General features: G+C 40.7%; 1 protein-coding gene across 1 annotated transcript; it reads right to left on the bottom strand.

The window, feature by feature from the left end:
• Positions 1-1,725: 1,725 nt before the first annotated feature.
• Positions 1,726-6,598, bottom strand: LOC110525559 (glutathione hydrolase 1 proenzyme-like). The gene is made up of 12 exons (XM_021605772.3): positions 6,306-6,598; positions 5,989-6,119; positions 5,813-5,902; positions 5,264-5,456; positions 4,743-4,903; positions 4,458-4,607; positions 3,301-3,437; positions 2,957-3,144; positions 2,612-2,739; positions 2,350-2,462; positions 2,104-2,217; positions 1,726-1,990 (listed from the first exon to the last, which is right to left on the bottom strand). Exons 1-12 carry the CDS (start codon positions 6,476-6,478, stop codon positions 1,844-1,846), a joined length of 1,725 nt encoding a protein of 574 aa, XP_021461447.2. The 5' UTR covers positions 6,479-6,598; the 3' UTR covers positions 1,726-1,843.
• Between the last annotated feature and the right edge of the window lie 8,203 nt (positions 6,599-14,801).

The raw sequence follows: 14,801 nt of genomic DNA, 5'->3' as shown, positions 1-14,801 counted from the left end.
CTGGTCAGTCTATGTCGTGGAAAGAGCAGGTGTTCCTAATGTTTTGTAAATTTAGTGTATATCATTCTCATGGAGATTTTCACATCTATGTTGTTAAATGTTTGACTCTTTATTCAACTGCCAAGTCCCCAACTCTGCCACCTATAGTCCTACTGGTGAGGTCTATTAGCATGCTTGTCTTTTCAGTTATTGAGAACCTCATAAAAGAGAAGAGCGGTTTGATAGAGAGGAAGTATTTAGGGTGAATCCTATGTGTGATTTATTGTCTATTTAGCTTCCTATACTTCACTGGTCTATGGAAGCACAGGCAGTTTAATGGCTTCAGTGATTAATCCAATTGGAGGTTTTTGTAAAAGCCACAGCTGGTGCCAAATGCCACATCTTGCCAAGATTTGTCAGAAGGAAACTGCTGGGTATTTTGTTCTTCAAACTGTTAAAGGAAGTTGAGCCAAATGTTTTTGTATGAAATGGTACTTCAGTCAGTTGGTTAGACATAATGTAGCTGTTATTAACATATTGTGTACTGTAAAACATTCTGCTACATCCTTGCTTCAATAATTTGATTTCATACTACAGTAACATTCGTTCAGCAGTTAGGTTACAGTTATCAAAGCAGAGAAGGATGTTCCTCAGAATATGGGGAACAGGCAGAGTAATGTGAAATATGTATTTGTTTAAAATGTTTAATAACAAGCATGGCAACAAGCATGGCAACAAGCATGGCATGAGAACAATGCAAGTTTAAAAAAATATATCTGCACATGTATTTTTTTAAATACACTAAATTCACTTACTCGATATTAAACATTAAAAATGTGTCTTTCTTAACAATCCTCATCACAAAAAAATATAAAAATACCATTTGAATAGGTCAATGGCAGCCATATTTGAGCCCTTATTAACAGAAGGCCCCCATGGGCAATGGGCAGAGTTGAGATGAAATCAGTAAAACAGAAATCACTGTTTTAGAGTTACAGATCAGAATTCTCATGAAAATAAAAATGTAGCTACCTGTGACCAACATCTTCATAAGGCAGATGGTAGACCTGTAGCCTGGTTGACAGATCTGTTTGTGCTTTAGCCAACCCATAAAGCACCAACAGATCTGACAACCTGACCTGTTAAGACCTGAGGTGGAAGTCGAGGAGTTTTCAGTGACCAACTGTGGTATTTTACATGGTTAAAACATACAGACCATTTTTCCTTGATGGAGAGACGAAACAGTAATTTCTCTATATTTGATTTGTTCAATGGACAGAGACAAACTACTTTGACAACCTTTCATATTGGTGTTCACATTATCCCCTAAAACATGACCTTTCTTAAATCTCAGATAAATGGCTATTTTTCTGTCAAACAGAATGATTGCTCATCATCACAGAGTAAATTGACTAATATGTTGGCTAATATTTCATAAGCAAACTATTTCAGAATGTACATCAGGTGATCCATGGTGTCCATTTCAGTTCTGGCCCATTGGTATTTACAACCAGCAGGAAATGACAGTTACAGTCCAGCGTTCTGCTACCCCACTGCATTGCATAAATAAACTTCTTTCTTTAGGATAATTGACAAGGATCTCTTGATACAGCAAGGATTTTAAAAATGCCACTCTCAGAGTTGCAATCGCACTTCTTTTTCAAAACACAAAAATAAATAATGCTGAAATAAAAGCAAATAAAAGTTGCTGATTATTTGGTGTGAAGAGAGGAGGTATTGGTCTTGAAAGGAATTTAGGCTGAAGAAAAAGTGGCTGTGCCTCCTTGAGGAGCCATTGTTTCATTGCAGATACATGGCCTCTCTATGGCCCTGTCTCTTAATGGCCCTGTTTCTTTATGGAGACTCAGTAGCCCGCTGGATAACCCCCTTTTCTGGGGTCGGACTCAGCACAGAGCCGCTCCCCCTGTCGCACCACCGCCTGAACTACTGATCCAGGAGTCATCAGCAGCTCTGTTACATGGTTCTTCTGTGCCAGACCATCTAATACGCTCTATTACACACACACGCACAGATTACATTTCAGTTACCCAAAAGCTTTTTCAAATTAATTTTTTATTTTTTCATCAAACAATATTCTATGCAATATTGTTCAAAATTACCCACCTTTTCAAAGCCATGCTCCACTACTGTCATATTTGGATTAAGTTGATTGTGAATTCGAGGTTGTGTCACAGCTTTTTTGAGGTCGTAGTCAAAGAACAGGGAATTCAGAATCACCTATGTAAATGAGAAAAGGAAGCTACTTATACTCTGATTCATCACGATATCACAATGCAAGGATAGATGGCTGTCATGTGTAGGCTTTATCTGTTTTAGATTATCAATTTATTTGTACGGCTCAAGACTTACTAGGGCAGTCGCTGTGGTGATCTTTGTTCCACCAGAGGCTCCCACCACCATTTTAACTCTATTGTCTTTGTCCAAGATAATAGTTGGGCACATAGAAGATAGAGGCCTTTTACCTAAAACAGAGAGACAGTTAAATATTCAGACAAAGTTATTCTCAGAAAACAAACCAGCCAAGGCTCAAATTGGGGCCATGTGTAAATTGAGAACTTTCAGTAGCTTACCGGCAATAAGGATATAGATTTTAGTTCCTATACTATCTCACCAGGCTGGATGAAGTTGTTAGGAGATGGAGGGATTCCAAAGCCATTGGTGATGTGTGGAGAGCTGAAGTCATCCATCTCATCATTGAAAATGATGCCAGTTGATCGGGACATGACTTTGGAGCCAAAACTGAAGATGGGAAATGATAGGAGTTACATATCCTATGAATGTTATTTAACGGTTAAATGAAAACAGAGAATCCTCAGTAAGACCATCGGCAAGCAAAGGGTGTTTAGAGTGTCTGCTATATTAATGATCTGTCTCTGGATATCTATAATCTACCCTGTAGCATTATGTATTCATTAGTCCTATTGTCTCAGGAGGTCTTGCCTTGTGGGACTCTTACTATAGATTGATTGTGCTGGTGGCAGCCACAGCACTTCCATCCTCTGCTATGACGGACAGGTGTGCTGTTCCGTGATTGTCAGGGACAAAATATTCTGGCTCATAGTAGCTGTCGGGATGAGTGGTGTCATCTGTGATCTTACTCCTGATCCCATCAGCAAAGTAGTCTGAGGTCATGTTGTGGATGAGCTGGAGAGAATATTAAATCATCAGTAAAAAAAAAAAAGGAATTCAGTTGGTGAACAGCCTATTCTTTAAACAACTACAAACCATCTTTATTTCAAAGTCAAAGATATATTTGTGAGTGAAACTGTGTACTTGAAAAATGGGAATCAGGGTTCTCACATCAGTGATATTGAGATAGCGTGGGTCCCCTAGTCTGCTCCTCTTGGCATAAGCAAATCGGAATGCTTCCACGATGCGGTGATATGTCAAAGTCTTTTTCTCGGCCGTAGAGACACTCGTGCCAGTAAAATTATACCCTGAAGAAAAAAACACAAAAAATATTGATGTAATATTTCAGCCTAAAAAATAACTAGTTGTTAGTTTATCAGAGATACAGTAGATTTAATGTACAGTACCAGCCAAAAGTTTGGACACACCTACTCATTCCAAGGTTTTTCTTTATTTTTTTTACTATTTCTACATTGTAGAATAATAGTGAAGACATCAAAACCATGAAATCATTCATATGGCAGTAGCCCAAAAAGTGTTAAGCAAATATATATATATTTTATATTTGAAATCCTTCAAAGTAGCCACCCTTTGCCTTGATGACAGCTTTGCACACTCTTGGCATTCTCTCAACCAGCTTCATGACCTGGAATGCATTTCAATTAACAGGTGTGCCTTGTTAAAAGTTCATTTGTGGAATTTCATCCTTCTTAACGCATTTGAACCAAGTGTTGTGAGTGAGTGTTGTGACAAGGTAGTGTTGGTATACAGAAGATAGCTGTAATTTGGTAAAAGATCAAGTCCATTTTATGTCAAGAACAGCTCAAATAAGCAAAGGGAAATGATAGTCCATCGTTACTTTAAGACATGAAGGTCAATCAATCCGGAAAATGTCAAGAACTTAGTTTTTGCTCTTCTCACTAACAGCAAATTATTGGATCTTTTTATTATATTTAGCTACCTGTTTTTTGTTATGAATAAGTCAGAATTTATTCCCCATTTGGACAAGTCTACTAGGCTACTGTTGCCTTCTTGAAATGCAATACTTCAACCACTGCAAACTGTGGCTTCGCATGGTCTAAAGGATAAGCACATTCTCAGTCAACTTCAGTTTTTATAAATGTCAACTTTTGAGTGAAAACTGGCGCACGCATGTTTTGGGACATATTTTGTGCATATGCAATGTTTATAAATGAGTGAATTAACTGTGGCTGAATTAGTGTAGAGGGTTGGTGGTGGTTACGGAGGGGGCGGAAACAGTATCCAAGCGGAGTACAGGGGAAGGAAACCTGAAATCCAGACTCAGAGTTAGCTAGGCTGCTGCTCACCGTCCACTATGTTGAGTATGAGTGCCAGGACTGGGCCGCTGGAGGGGGCGTCTGGGACGTGCATGGTGTACTCTCCCACGGTCAGCTTCAGTGGGTTCTCATTCAACACAGGCCGGTACTCCAGCAGGTCCTCCAGGGTTATAATCCCTCCTGAGAAGAGGAAATAACTGCTCAAGAAGCACATCGACACAGTGCCTATAAGATCTGTGTCGCTTGATCATCCTCATAGTGTACAACAAGAATGATGAGATGTAATAGGATTTTATAATGCACAAATGTAAAGACCTGCTGCCTGGATGTCATCCACAATTGTCTGTGCCATTGTCCCATTGTAAAAAACATTCGGTCCCTCCTCTGCTATCCTCTCATAGGTGTCTGCTAATTTGGGAAATTTAACGATGTCATTTTCCTTCAGGATGTTTTTCTGGGAGTCACAGAACACTTCACTGGAGTACAAAATCAAGAACAGAGAACTTATTATCAGGAGTTATTCAAGCAAACCCATAGAATAAAAGGACCAGAATTCCCATGGCTTTGTCATCATCGGTTTTACAGTGGCCAATCAAATAAATCATCAGTGGTCATAATAAATCACAGAGGAAGCCATGAATGACATCAAAGTAATCACATTTTATTGGTTGAAATATGTGGTACTCTGTGATAAAATCAACTAATCCTATTACAGCACTTCATAGAGCATTACATTCACGCTGATATTAAAAGGTACATTTGTAGAAGTGGTTGTAGTAGTAATATAGAATTTACAGATAAAATCAACAACATTTCAGTGTTTGTCCTGTCCTCACCACATATTGGCATCTCCTTGAATAGCGTCCTTGTTCTTGGAGATGGCTTTGGCCAGGGCTTTGCCTATAGGGAAACCGATGCGTGCCAAAGCAATGCTTGGCTCAAACAGATCCTTCCATGGCAGCCTGCCATGTCTCCTGTGTGCCATTTCGTAACCACGGATCTCCCCAGGAATGGCAATAGACAATCCACCTGTTATGCAGAGAAGACTTTACCACCATTTGCACAAAGTTGAAACCCTGCTCACAAAGGATTTGAAATACATATCAGTATATTTCCTCATTTTGACAGGTGAAACAGTTGCCCCCTTGTTGTACCCATGCATATGATGCAGACAGTTAGACCTAATGTTCCTTAGAATGATGGAAAACCAGGGAAGAGGATGCCAGAAGGTTCATACTATTCTCGCAGTGTCATCTTCTCTCTATCCCCATCTCACTGTGATACACTCCAGCTACCGTATAACTGTTCAGCTGTTATCTTGAACCACAGAACCTGCCTAACCTATCCTGTACCTGACGTACATTCTAGAACAGTAGAACTGGTACCTTTCCGAGAAAGCTGGGTGTTATTGCCAAACATGTCTTCTGTCGCGTTCATGGGGGCTGTCTCCCTCGCGTCAATGGTTTCAACCTTCCCTGTCGAGCAGTGATATAAAATGCAGACATGGATGTGTTTATTAGCATTTTGTCATTTGTGTAGGCTTGAGGACACACTGACTCACCTGTGGAAGCGTTATAGATCGTGAAGAAGAGCCCCCCTCCAATGCCCATGCTGTGAGCGTTCAGGAGGCCAACACAGAGAAGGGCAGCGATAGATGCATCCACCGCTGAGCCATTCCTCTTCAGAATGTCCCTAGGTACACACACACACACACACACACACACACACACACACACACACACACACACACATACACACACACACACACACACACACACGTAATTCTCCTTGTAGAGCTTAATCATGTCCTGTCATTTGATTGCGTACCATGAATCATTGTATCAAAGGGAATTAGTTGTCTAGTGTAACATTACTTACCTCCCCACCTCAGAGCACGTTCCAGCATCTGCAGCCACGGCAGCTTTGGAGTAGAAATGGTCTGAGGGGGAGATGGGGCTCTTGTTTCCCATCCCCATGAACACCCCCACGAACACTCCCACTGCAGCCACCAGCAAAACTACCAGCCCAGCCACCAGGGATTTTCTGACCATTTTCCTGCCCAGGGGAACCAACACACCAACACATCTTACAGTTAGACAGGAACCTTACAGGTATATTTATTCTTGATTGATTGAATTTATTAGATCATTAAAAGTAGTAAGCTACGGGTGGGTGATCTAGCAGTTTAGCCGCTAGATGCACATGTCTCCGGTGCACATGTACTGCTGCAGCATGGGTTCCAATCCAGCCAACTGCTATTTCAGCACTCTATATTTCACCATAATCTCTCTATCAAATCAACAAACAAAGACTTAAAAAGAAAAATAGATACAAAACAATATATATACAGTACCATTCAAAAGTTTGAACACACCTACTCATTCAAGGGTTTTTCTTTATTTTTTACTATTTTCTACATTGTAGAATAATAGTGAAGACATCAAAACTATAAAATAACACATATGGAATGATATTGTAACCAAAAAAGTGTTAAACAAATCAAAATATAAATAGATTCTTCAAAGTAGCCACCCTTTACCTTGATGACAGCTTTGCACACTCTTGGCATTCTCTCAACCAGCTTCATGAGGAAGTCACCTAGAATGCATTACAATTAACAGGTGTGCCTAAAAGTTCATTTGTGGAATTTCTTTCCTTCTTCTTGTGTTTCAGCTAATTAGTTGTGTTGTGACAAGGTATAAGGAGACTATGTGAATCAGGCCGTCATGGTCGAATTGCTGCAAAGAAACCACTAAAGGACACCAATAAGAAGAAGAGACTTGCTTTGGCCAAGAAACATGAGCAATAGACAGTAGACCAATGGAAATCTGTCCTTTGGTCTGATGAGTCCAAATTTGAGATTTTGGGTTCCAACCGCTGTGTCTTTGTGAGACACAGAGTAGATGAACGGATGATCTCCACATGTGTGGTTCCCATGGTGAAGCACGGAGGAGGAGGTGTGATGGTGTGGGGGTGCTTTGCTGGTAACACTGTCAGTGATTTATTTAGAAATCAAGGAACACTTACCAGCATGGCTACCACAGCTTTCTGCAGCAATACGCCATGCCATCTGGTTTGTGCTCAGTTGGAGTATCATTTGTTTTTCAACAGGACAATGACCCACAACACACCTCCAGGCTGTGTAAGGGCTATTTGATCAAGAAGGAGAGTGATGGTGCTACATCAGATGACCTGGCCTCCACAATCACACGACCTCAACCCAATTGAGATGGTTTGGGATGAGTTGGACTGCAGAGTGAAGGATAAGCAGCCAACAAGTGCTCAACATATGTGGGATCTCCTTCAAGACTGTTGGAAAAGCATTCCAGGTGAAGCTGGTTGAGAGAATGCAAATAATTTGCAAAGCTGTCATCAAGGCAAAGGTTGGCTACTTTGAAAAATTTCAAATACAAAATATATTTTGATTTGTTTAACAGTTTTTTTGGTTACTGCATGAGTACATTTGTGTTTTTTCATAGTTTTGATCTCTTCACATGAGTAGGTGTGTCAAAACTTATGACGGGCACTGTGTATATAAAAAACATTAAGTCTTTGTATGCACCGGAGGCAGCGGCCTAGACCGCTAGACGATTTTGATTTTCTGGATTTTTATTTTAGATTCCGTCTCTCACAGTTGAAGTGTACCTATGATAAAAATGACAGACCTCTACATGCTTTGTAAGTACGAAAACCTGCAAAATCGGCAGTGTATCAAATACTTGTTCTCCTCACTGTATATAGATGTACACTACCGTTCAGAGGTTTGGGGTCAATTTAAAATGTCCTTGTTTTTGAAAGAAAATATATTTTTTTGTCCATTAAAATAACATAAAATTGATCAGAAATACAGTGCAGACATTGTTAATGTTGTAAATTACTATTGTAGCTGGAAACGGCAGATTTTTAATGTAGTATCTATATAGGCGTACAGAGGCCCATTATTAGCAACCATCACTCCTGTGTTCCAATGGCAAGTTGTGTTAGCTAATCCAAGTTTATCATTTTAAAAGGCTAATTTATCATTAGAAAACCCTTTTTCAATTATGTTAGCACAGCTGAAAACGTTTTTTTTCTGATTAAGTAAGCAATAAAACTGGCCTTCGTTAGACTAGTTGAGTATCTGGAGCATCAGCATTTGTGGGTCGAGTACAGGATCAAAATGACCAGAAACAAAGAACTTTCTTCTGAATCTCATCAGTCGATTCTTGTTCTGAGAAATGAAGGCTATTCCATGCAAGAAATTGCCAAGAAACTGAAGATCTCATACAAAGCTGTGTACTACTCCCTTCACAGAAAAGCACAAACTGGCCCTAACCAGAATAGAAAGAGGAGTAGCAGCCAGCTTGTGATGTGGTCTGTTTTGATTATTCTGCCTGTGTCCTTAGTGCCATTGAGATGCCTGAGTAGTCACAAAGCACAGAGATATAAACTGGCAGCAGAAGTGAAAGAAGTATCTCAACCCCCCTCCACCACCACCACCACCACCTCTAAATTCAACCTCAGTAGCTATTCCAGAATGCAGTCAGTCCTACTGGTATGTCTGCTTGATGGACCACTGTCAAAGGAACCCATAGAGCACCCCAGCTATTGTGTCTAATCTCATCACTGTCATCCCAATGCAGAGGTCCTCCATGGAGCACGCTGTGTATTTTTTATCACATATATTTGAGTCAAATTTAAACTGTTGAACAAGAGTAGGCTTCATCCTACCTTTCGTGTGGATTTCAGAGGCTGTCCCTTGAGTCTAGTGCATGTCACTCACTGTTTTCTGGCACTGAAGAGGTGATTTTTATTTGACCAGCTCCATTAAAGTCAACCATTATAAAACAACTTAGATTTACTGAGTGTACAAAACATTAGGAACACCTGGTCTTTCCATGACAGACTGACCAGGTGAATCCAGATGAAAGCTATGATCCCTTATTGATGTCACCTGTTAAATCCACTTCAATCAGTGTAGATGAAGGAGAAGCGACAGGATAAAGAAGGATTTTTAAGCTTTGAGACAATTGAGACATGGATTGTGTATGTGTACCAGTCAGAGGGTGAATGGGAAAGACAAAAGATGTATTAAGTGTCTTTGATCGGGGTATGGTAGTAGCTGCCAGGCGCACAGGTTTAAGTGTGTTAAGGAAAATCGAATCAAATTATATTTGTCACATGGGCCGGATACAACAGTTGTAGACCTTACGGAGAAATGCTTACTTACAAGCCCTTAACCAACATTGCAGTTTTAATTGAAATAAGAGTTAAGAAAATATTTACTAAATAAACTAAAGTAAAAAATAAAGTAACAATAAAAGAACAATAATGAGCCTATATCCAGGGTTCAGAAGAGACAAAAAGACACTTCAACAAGTTATTTACTCAGTAACATTTAGTCCTGTGTCCAGCAGCACAACTGATTTATTAAACAAACTCCAAAGAATATGATTATCTACTTACTTTCGACCTCAACCACATGTTCTGTTCACGGTAATTGACCGGTAATCAACATAATCAGCATGTGTAATCATTTTTATAACCACATTAAATTGCCAGAACCAGATTTGGCACACAGCAACAGCACATTGCCTCAATCAAATGACATGTTCAGTGTTCAGTAATGTTGATTTGGCCAGACATACCATACTTGTCCAGACAAACACTGGAGGATGACATAAAAGGTAGTTGGATAGGACTGGCTGGGAATGGGTGTAGCCATCCTACACTAGACAGAACAGAGGGTTAAACCCCAGATAATGATTTAACAAGCAGTTAACAAATAGTACTTAAAAGGTTTTTGCGACAAAAATATTTTTCACATTGAATTTTAAATGTGTAAAGCTACTTTTAATAATTTATTGAATGTATAATATAATTTCTGAAGGAGTCCACAATGATTAGAATTTAATCACACAGTGAGTGGCCCATTAAACAACGAATTGCACCTTATTTCATCATTGCCAACCATGTCATAACACTTGACACAATTCCAATTCCTAAAAATTAATCTCAATATCAAACAATTTGATACCATAAATCACACAGTTTATAGTTGATAAATTTACTTTCATAGTGCGCTCAAAAGAAGACCCGTTTCAAGAACCTAGGCGTAGTTAATGCACAGCATATTGATTCCGTTTCTATTTCATTTATTTTATTTCACCTTTATTTCACCAGGTAGGCAAGAACAAGAGAACAAGTTTTCATTTACAACTGCGACCTGGCCAAGAATAAAGCAAAGCAGTTCGACACATACAACAACACAGAGTTACACATGGAATAAACAAACATACCGTCAATAATACAGTAGAAAAAGTATATATACAGTGTGTGCAAATGAGGTAAGATAAGGGAGGTAAGGCAATAAATAGGCCATGTTGGCAAGTAATTACAATATACCAATTAAACACTGGAGTGATTGATGTGCAGAAGATGAATGTACAAGTAGAGATACTGGGGTGCAAAGGAGCAAGATAAATATATATATACAGTATGGGGATGAGGTAGTTGGATGGGCTATTTACAGATGGGCGTGCAGTGATCTGTGAGCTGGTGCAGGTGTATTGATCTGTAAGCTGCTCTGACAGCTGGTGCTTAAAGCTAGTGAGGGAGATATGAGTCTCCAGCTTCAGTGATTTTTGCAGTTCGTTCCAGTCATTGGCAGCAGAGAACTGGAAGGAAAGGCGTCCAAAGGAGGAATTGGCTTTGGGAGTGACTAGTGAGAGCGCGTGCTGCTGGAGCGCGTGCTGCTATGGTGACCAGTGAGCTGAGATAAGGCGGGGCTTTACCTAGCAGAGACTTGTATATGACCTGGAGCCAGTGGGTTTGGCGACGAGTATGAAGCGAGGACCAGCCAACGAGAGCGTACAGGTCGCAATGGTGGGTAGTATATGGGGCTTTGGTGACAAAACGGATGGCACTGTGATAGACTGCATCCACTTTGTTGAGTAGAGTGTTGGAGGCTATTTGTAAATGACATCGCCGAAGTCGAGCATCGGTAGGATGGGGGTATGTTTACGAGGGTATGTTTGGCAGCATGAGTGAAGGAGGCTTTGTTGCGAAATAGGAAGCCGATTCTAGATGTAATTTTGGATTGGAGATGCTTAATGTGAGTCTGGAAGGAGAGTTTACAGTCTAACCAGACACTTAGGTATTTGTAGTTGTCCACATATTCTAAGTCAGAACCGTCCAGAGTAGTGATGCTGGACGGGCAGGCAGGTGCAGGCAGCGATCGGTTGAAGAGCATGCATTTAGTTTTACTTGCATTTAAGAGCGGTTGGAGGCCACAGAAGGAGAGTTGTATGGCATTGAAGCTCGTTTGGAGGTTTGTTAGCACCGTTTCCAAAGAAGGGCCAGAAGTATACAGAATGGTGTCGTCTGCGTAGAGGGAGATCAGAGAATCACCAGCAGCGAGAGTGACATCATTGATATATACAGAGACGATAGTCGGCCCGAGAATTGAACATTGTGGCACCCCCATAGAGACTGCCAGAGGTCCAGACAACAGGCCCTCCGATTTGACACACTGAACTCTATTTCAGAAAAGTAGTTGGTGAACCAGGCGAGGCAGTCATTAGAGAAACCAAGGCTGTTTAGTCTGCCAATAAGAATGTGGTGATTGACAGAGTCAAAAGCCTTGGCCAGGTTGATGAATACGGCTGCACAGTAATGTCTCTTATCGATGGCGGTTATGATATCGTTTATGACCTTGAGCGTGGCTGAGGTGTACCCATGACCAGCTCTGAAACCAGAATGCACAGCGGAGAAGGTACGGTGTTAATCTGCTAAATTGTAATTACCTCGCTACTATGGCCTATTTATTGCCTAGCTCTTCACGTTATTTGCACACACTGTATATAGACTTTCTTTTTTTCTATTGTGTTATTGACTGTACGCTTGTTTATTCCATGTGTAACTTTGTGTTGTTGTTTGTGTCGCACTGCTTTGCTTTATCTTGGCCAGGTCGCAGTTGTAAATGAGAACTTGTTCTCAACTGGCCTACCTGGTTAAATAAAGGTGAAATAAAATAAATCAGAAACGGTGGTATTCGAAATGGTCAGTAATCTGTTTGTTAACTTGGCTTTCGAAGACCTTAGAAAGACAGGGTAGGATAGATATAGATAGGTCTGTAGCAGTTTGAGTCTAGAGCGTCACCCCCTTTGAAGAGGGGGATGATCGCGGCAGCTTTCCAATCTTTGGGAATCTCAGACGAAACGAAAGAGAGGTTGAACAGGCTGGTAATAGGGGTTGCAACAATTTCGGCAGATCATTTTAGAAAGAGAGGGTCCAGATTGTCTGGCCCGGCTGATTTGTAGGGGTCCAGATTTTGCAGCTCCTTCAGAACATCAGCTATCTGGATACCCATTACGGATGCAGGCAATGAGGCAGTGATCGCTGAGATCTTGGTTGAAAACAGCAGAGGTGTATTCGGAGGGCAAGTTGGTCAGGATGATATCTATGAGGGTGCCCGTGTTTACGGATTTGGGGATGTACCTGGTAGGTTCATTGATAATTTGTGTGAGATTGAGGGCATCAAGCTTAGATTGCAGGATGGCCGGGATGTTAAGCATGTCCCAGTTTAGGTCACCTAGCAGCACGAGCTCTGAAGATAGATGGGGGGCAATCAATTCACATATGGTGTCCAGGGCACAGCTGGGGGCAGAGGGTGGTCTATAGCAAGCGGCAACAGTGAGACTTGTTTCTGGAAAGGTGGATTTTTTTAAGTAGAAGCTCAAATTGTTTGGGCACAGACCTGGATAGTAAGACAGAGCTCTATGAGCTCAGCTGTGGTGACCCGTCATTCAGGGCAGAGCCCCACCTGTCTTGAGCCCCACCTTGTTTTGCATTCCATTTTGCATGAATACATCACATATCAGTTTGCAAACAATGTTAAAAAAAACACAACAACATTGAGTTAATAAAACCGCATACAAACGTGGTCTCTTTTTTGTTTTCTTGAGTAAGGCAGCTCTAAAACGCAGGTGTTTCAGCCTAGCTCAGTGCTTTCTGTGGTGGTGGGGCAGCCAGTTGAAAACACGGAGCGTAAGGGTTGGTAATGTACTCTAGGTGCCCAATGATTGGCTCAGTGTTCTGTTACTCATGGGGACTCTATGTCACTACACGATCTACGGAGAGAGCTCGAAAATTCAAAACTGCTTGGGTGGTCACATAGAGTTACATTAGACGTGCCCATCCAAGGAGGCTCAAGGTCATTGGCCACAGATAAAATTATGTCAAATCACATACTGTAGCTTTGATTAGACTGATTACGTCAACATCATACATACAAACAATCATCATCATGAATCAAGTCAGCAATCTACTGGCAAATCATTTTCAATCCTTGTCATATGAAGAGAAATTATAGATAAAACATATCAGTGCTCATTGGCCATTGGACATAAACATTACACAACAAGTTGGAAATCACAAATTCAACAATGAGTGGTTTGGAAAGAATCAGTGGCTATCTGCAAGCGTTGCAAAGCAATCACTAGCCTGCTATTCAGTAGAGAGGGTGTGTGGTCCAAGTCTGGGTTGAAGGGTCTCTTTTCCAAGCTTAAAAGGATAAACATTCACATGCAACACCATGATCCAGAAAAGGTTGACTACATTGGCCATGCTGTCAATCCAGCATGACTTTTGCCACGTTCAAAACAACTGGAAATTCGGAACTGGGAAATCTTAGACTTCAGTGAGTTCAAGACAACTGGGAACTCTGGAAAAAAAACGAGCTCCGACTGGGAAAACATGTTTTGAACGGTCATCCAACTTGGAATTCCAAGTCGGGAACTCTGACCTCTTCTAGAGCTCCGACCTGAAGATCATTATTCAGCGTGTTTTTTTTCAGAGTTCCCAGTTGTCTTGAAAGCACTATAAATCCAGAGAATGTCAAACTTTGATGACAAAGTTTGATTACATAATTTGCCCACAAGAAGAACAGCCACGCAAATTCCTGTTTAAGTGAACACAACACAACAAGGTGAGTCCAAAAGTGCATTGTATTGTATGCTGCTGCATAAATTATGTTATATACCAGGGATATATGTATACTGTAGCTAAGAAAGTAACACTAAGTGTATGCTGTGTATTAAGTTGTTAGTAGGCCATGTGCCTCACCCTAATAATTTGGTCCCTTTCCCCCTCATAACTTAGCCTACTGTTCTGACTTGGTGGTGGACATGTAGCCTATAGCCTGTTTTAGAGAAATGTAATCATAAAATATTGTAACAGCTTTCATTGTCTGCTTACATGCCCCCTGTATTTAACCTACAGTTCTGACTTGGTGTACAGGGAGAATAATGTAAGAACGGACCATCTTCTGAATTTTGTCACTCTACATATCAAAAGTGCTGAACAAATATTTATATTGACCAAGTCCGTCCTAGC

The sequence above is a fragment of the Oncorhynchus mykiss genome, chromosome 6 (genome assembly GCF_057628025.1).
Source record: "Oncorhynchus mykiss isolate SJ-2025 chromosome 6, ASM5762802v1, whole genome shotgun sequence".
Lineage (NCBI taxonomy): Eukaryota > Metazoa > Chordata > Actinopteri > Salmoniformes > Salmonidae > Oncorhynchus > Oncorhynchus mykiss.
The sequence above is the reverse complement of the archived record's forward strand: the minus strand, read 5'-3'. Positions and strand labels throughout refer to the sequence as shown.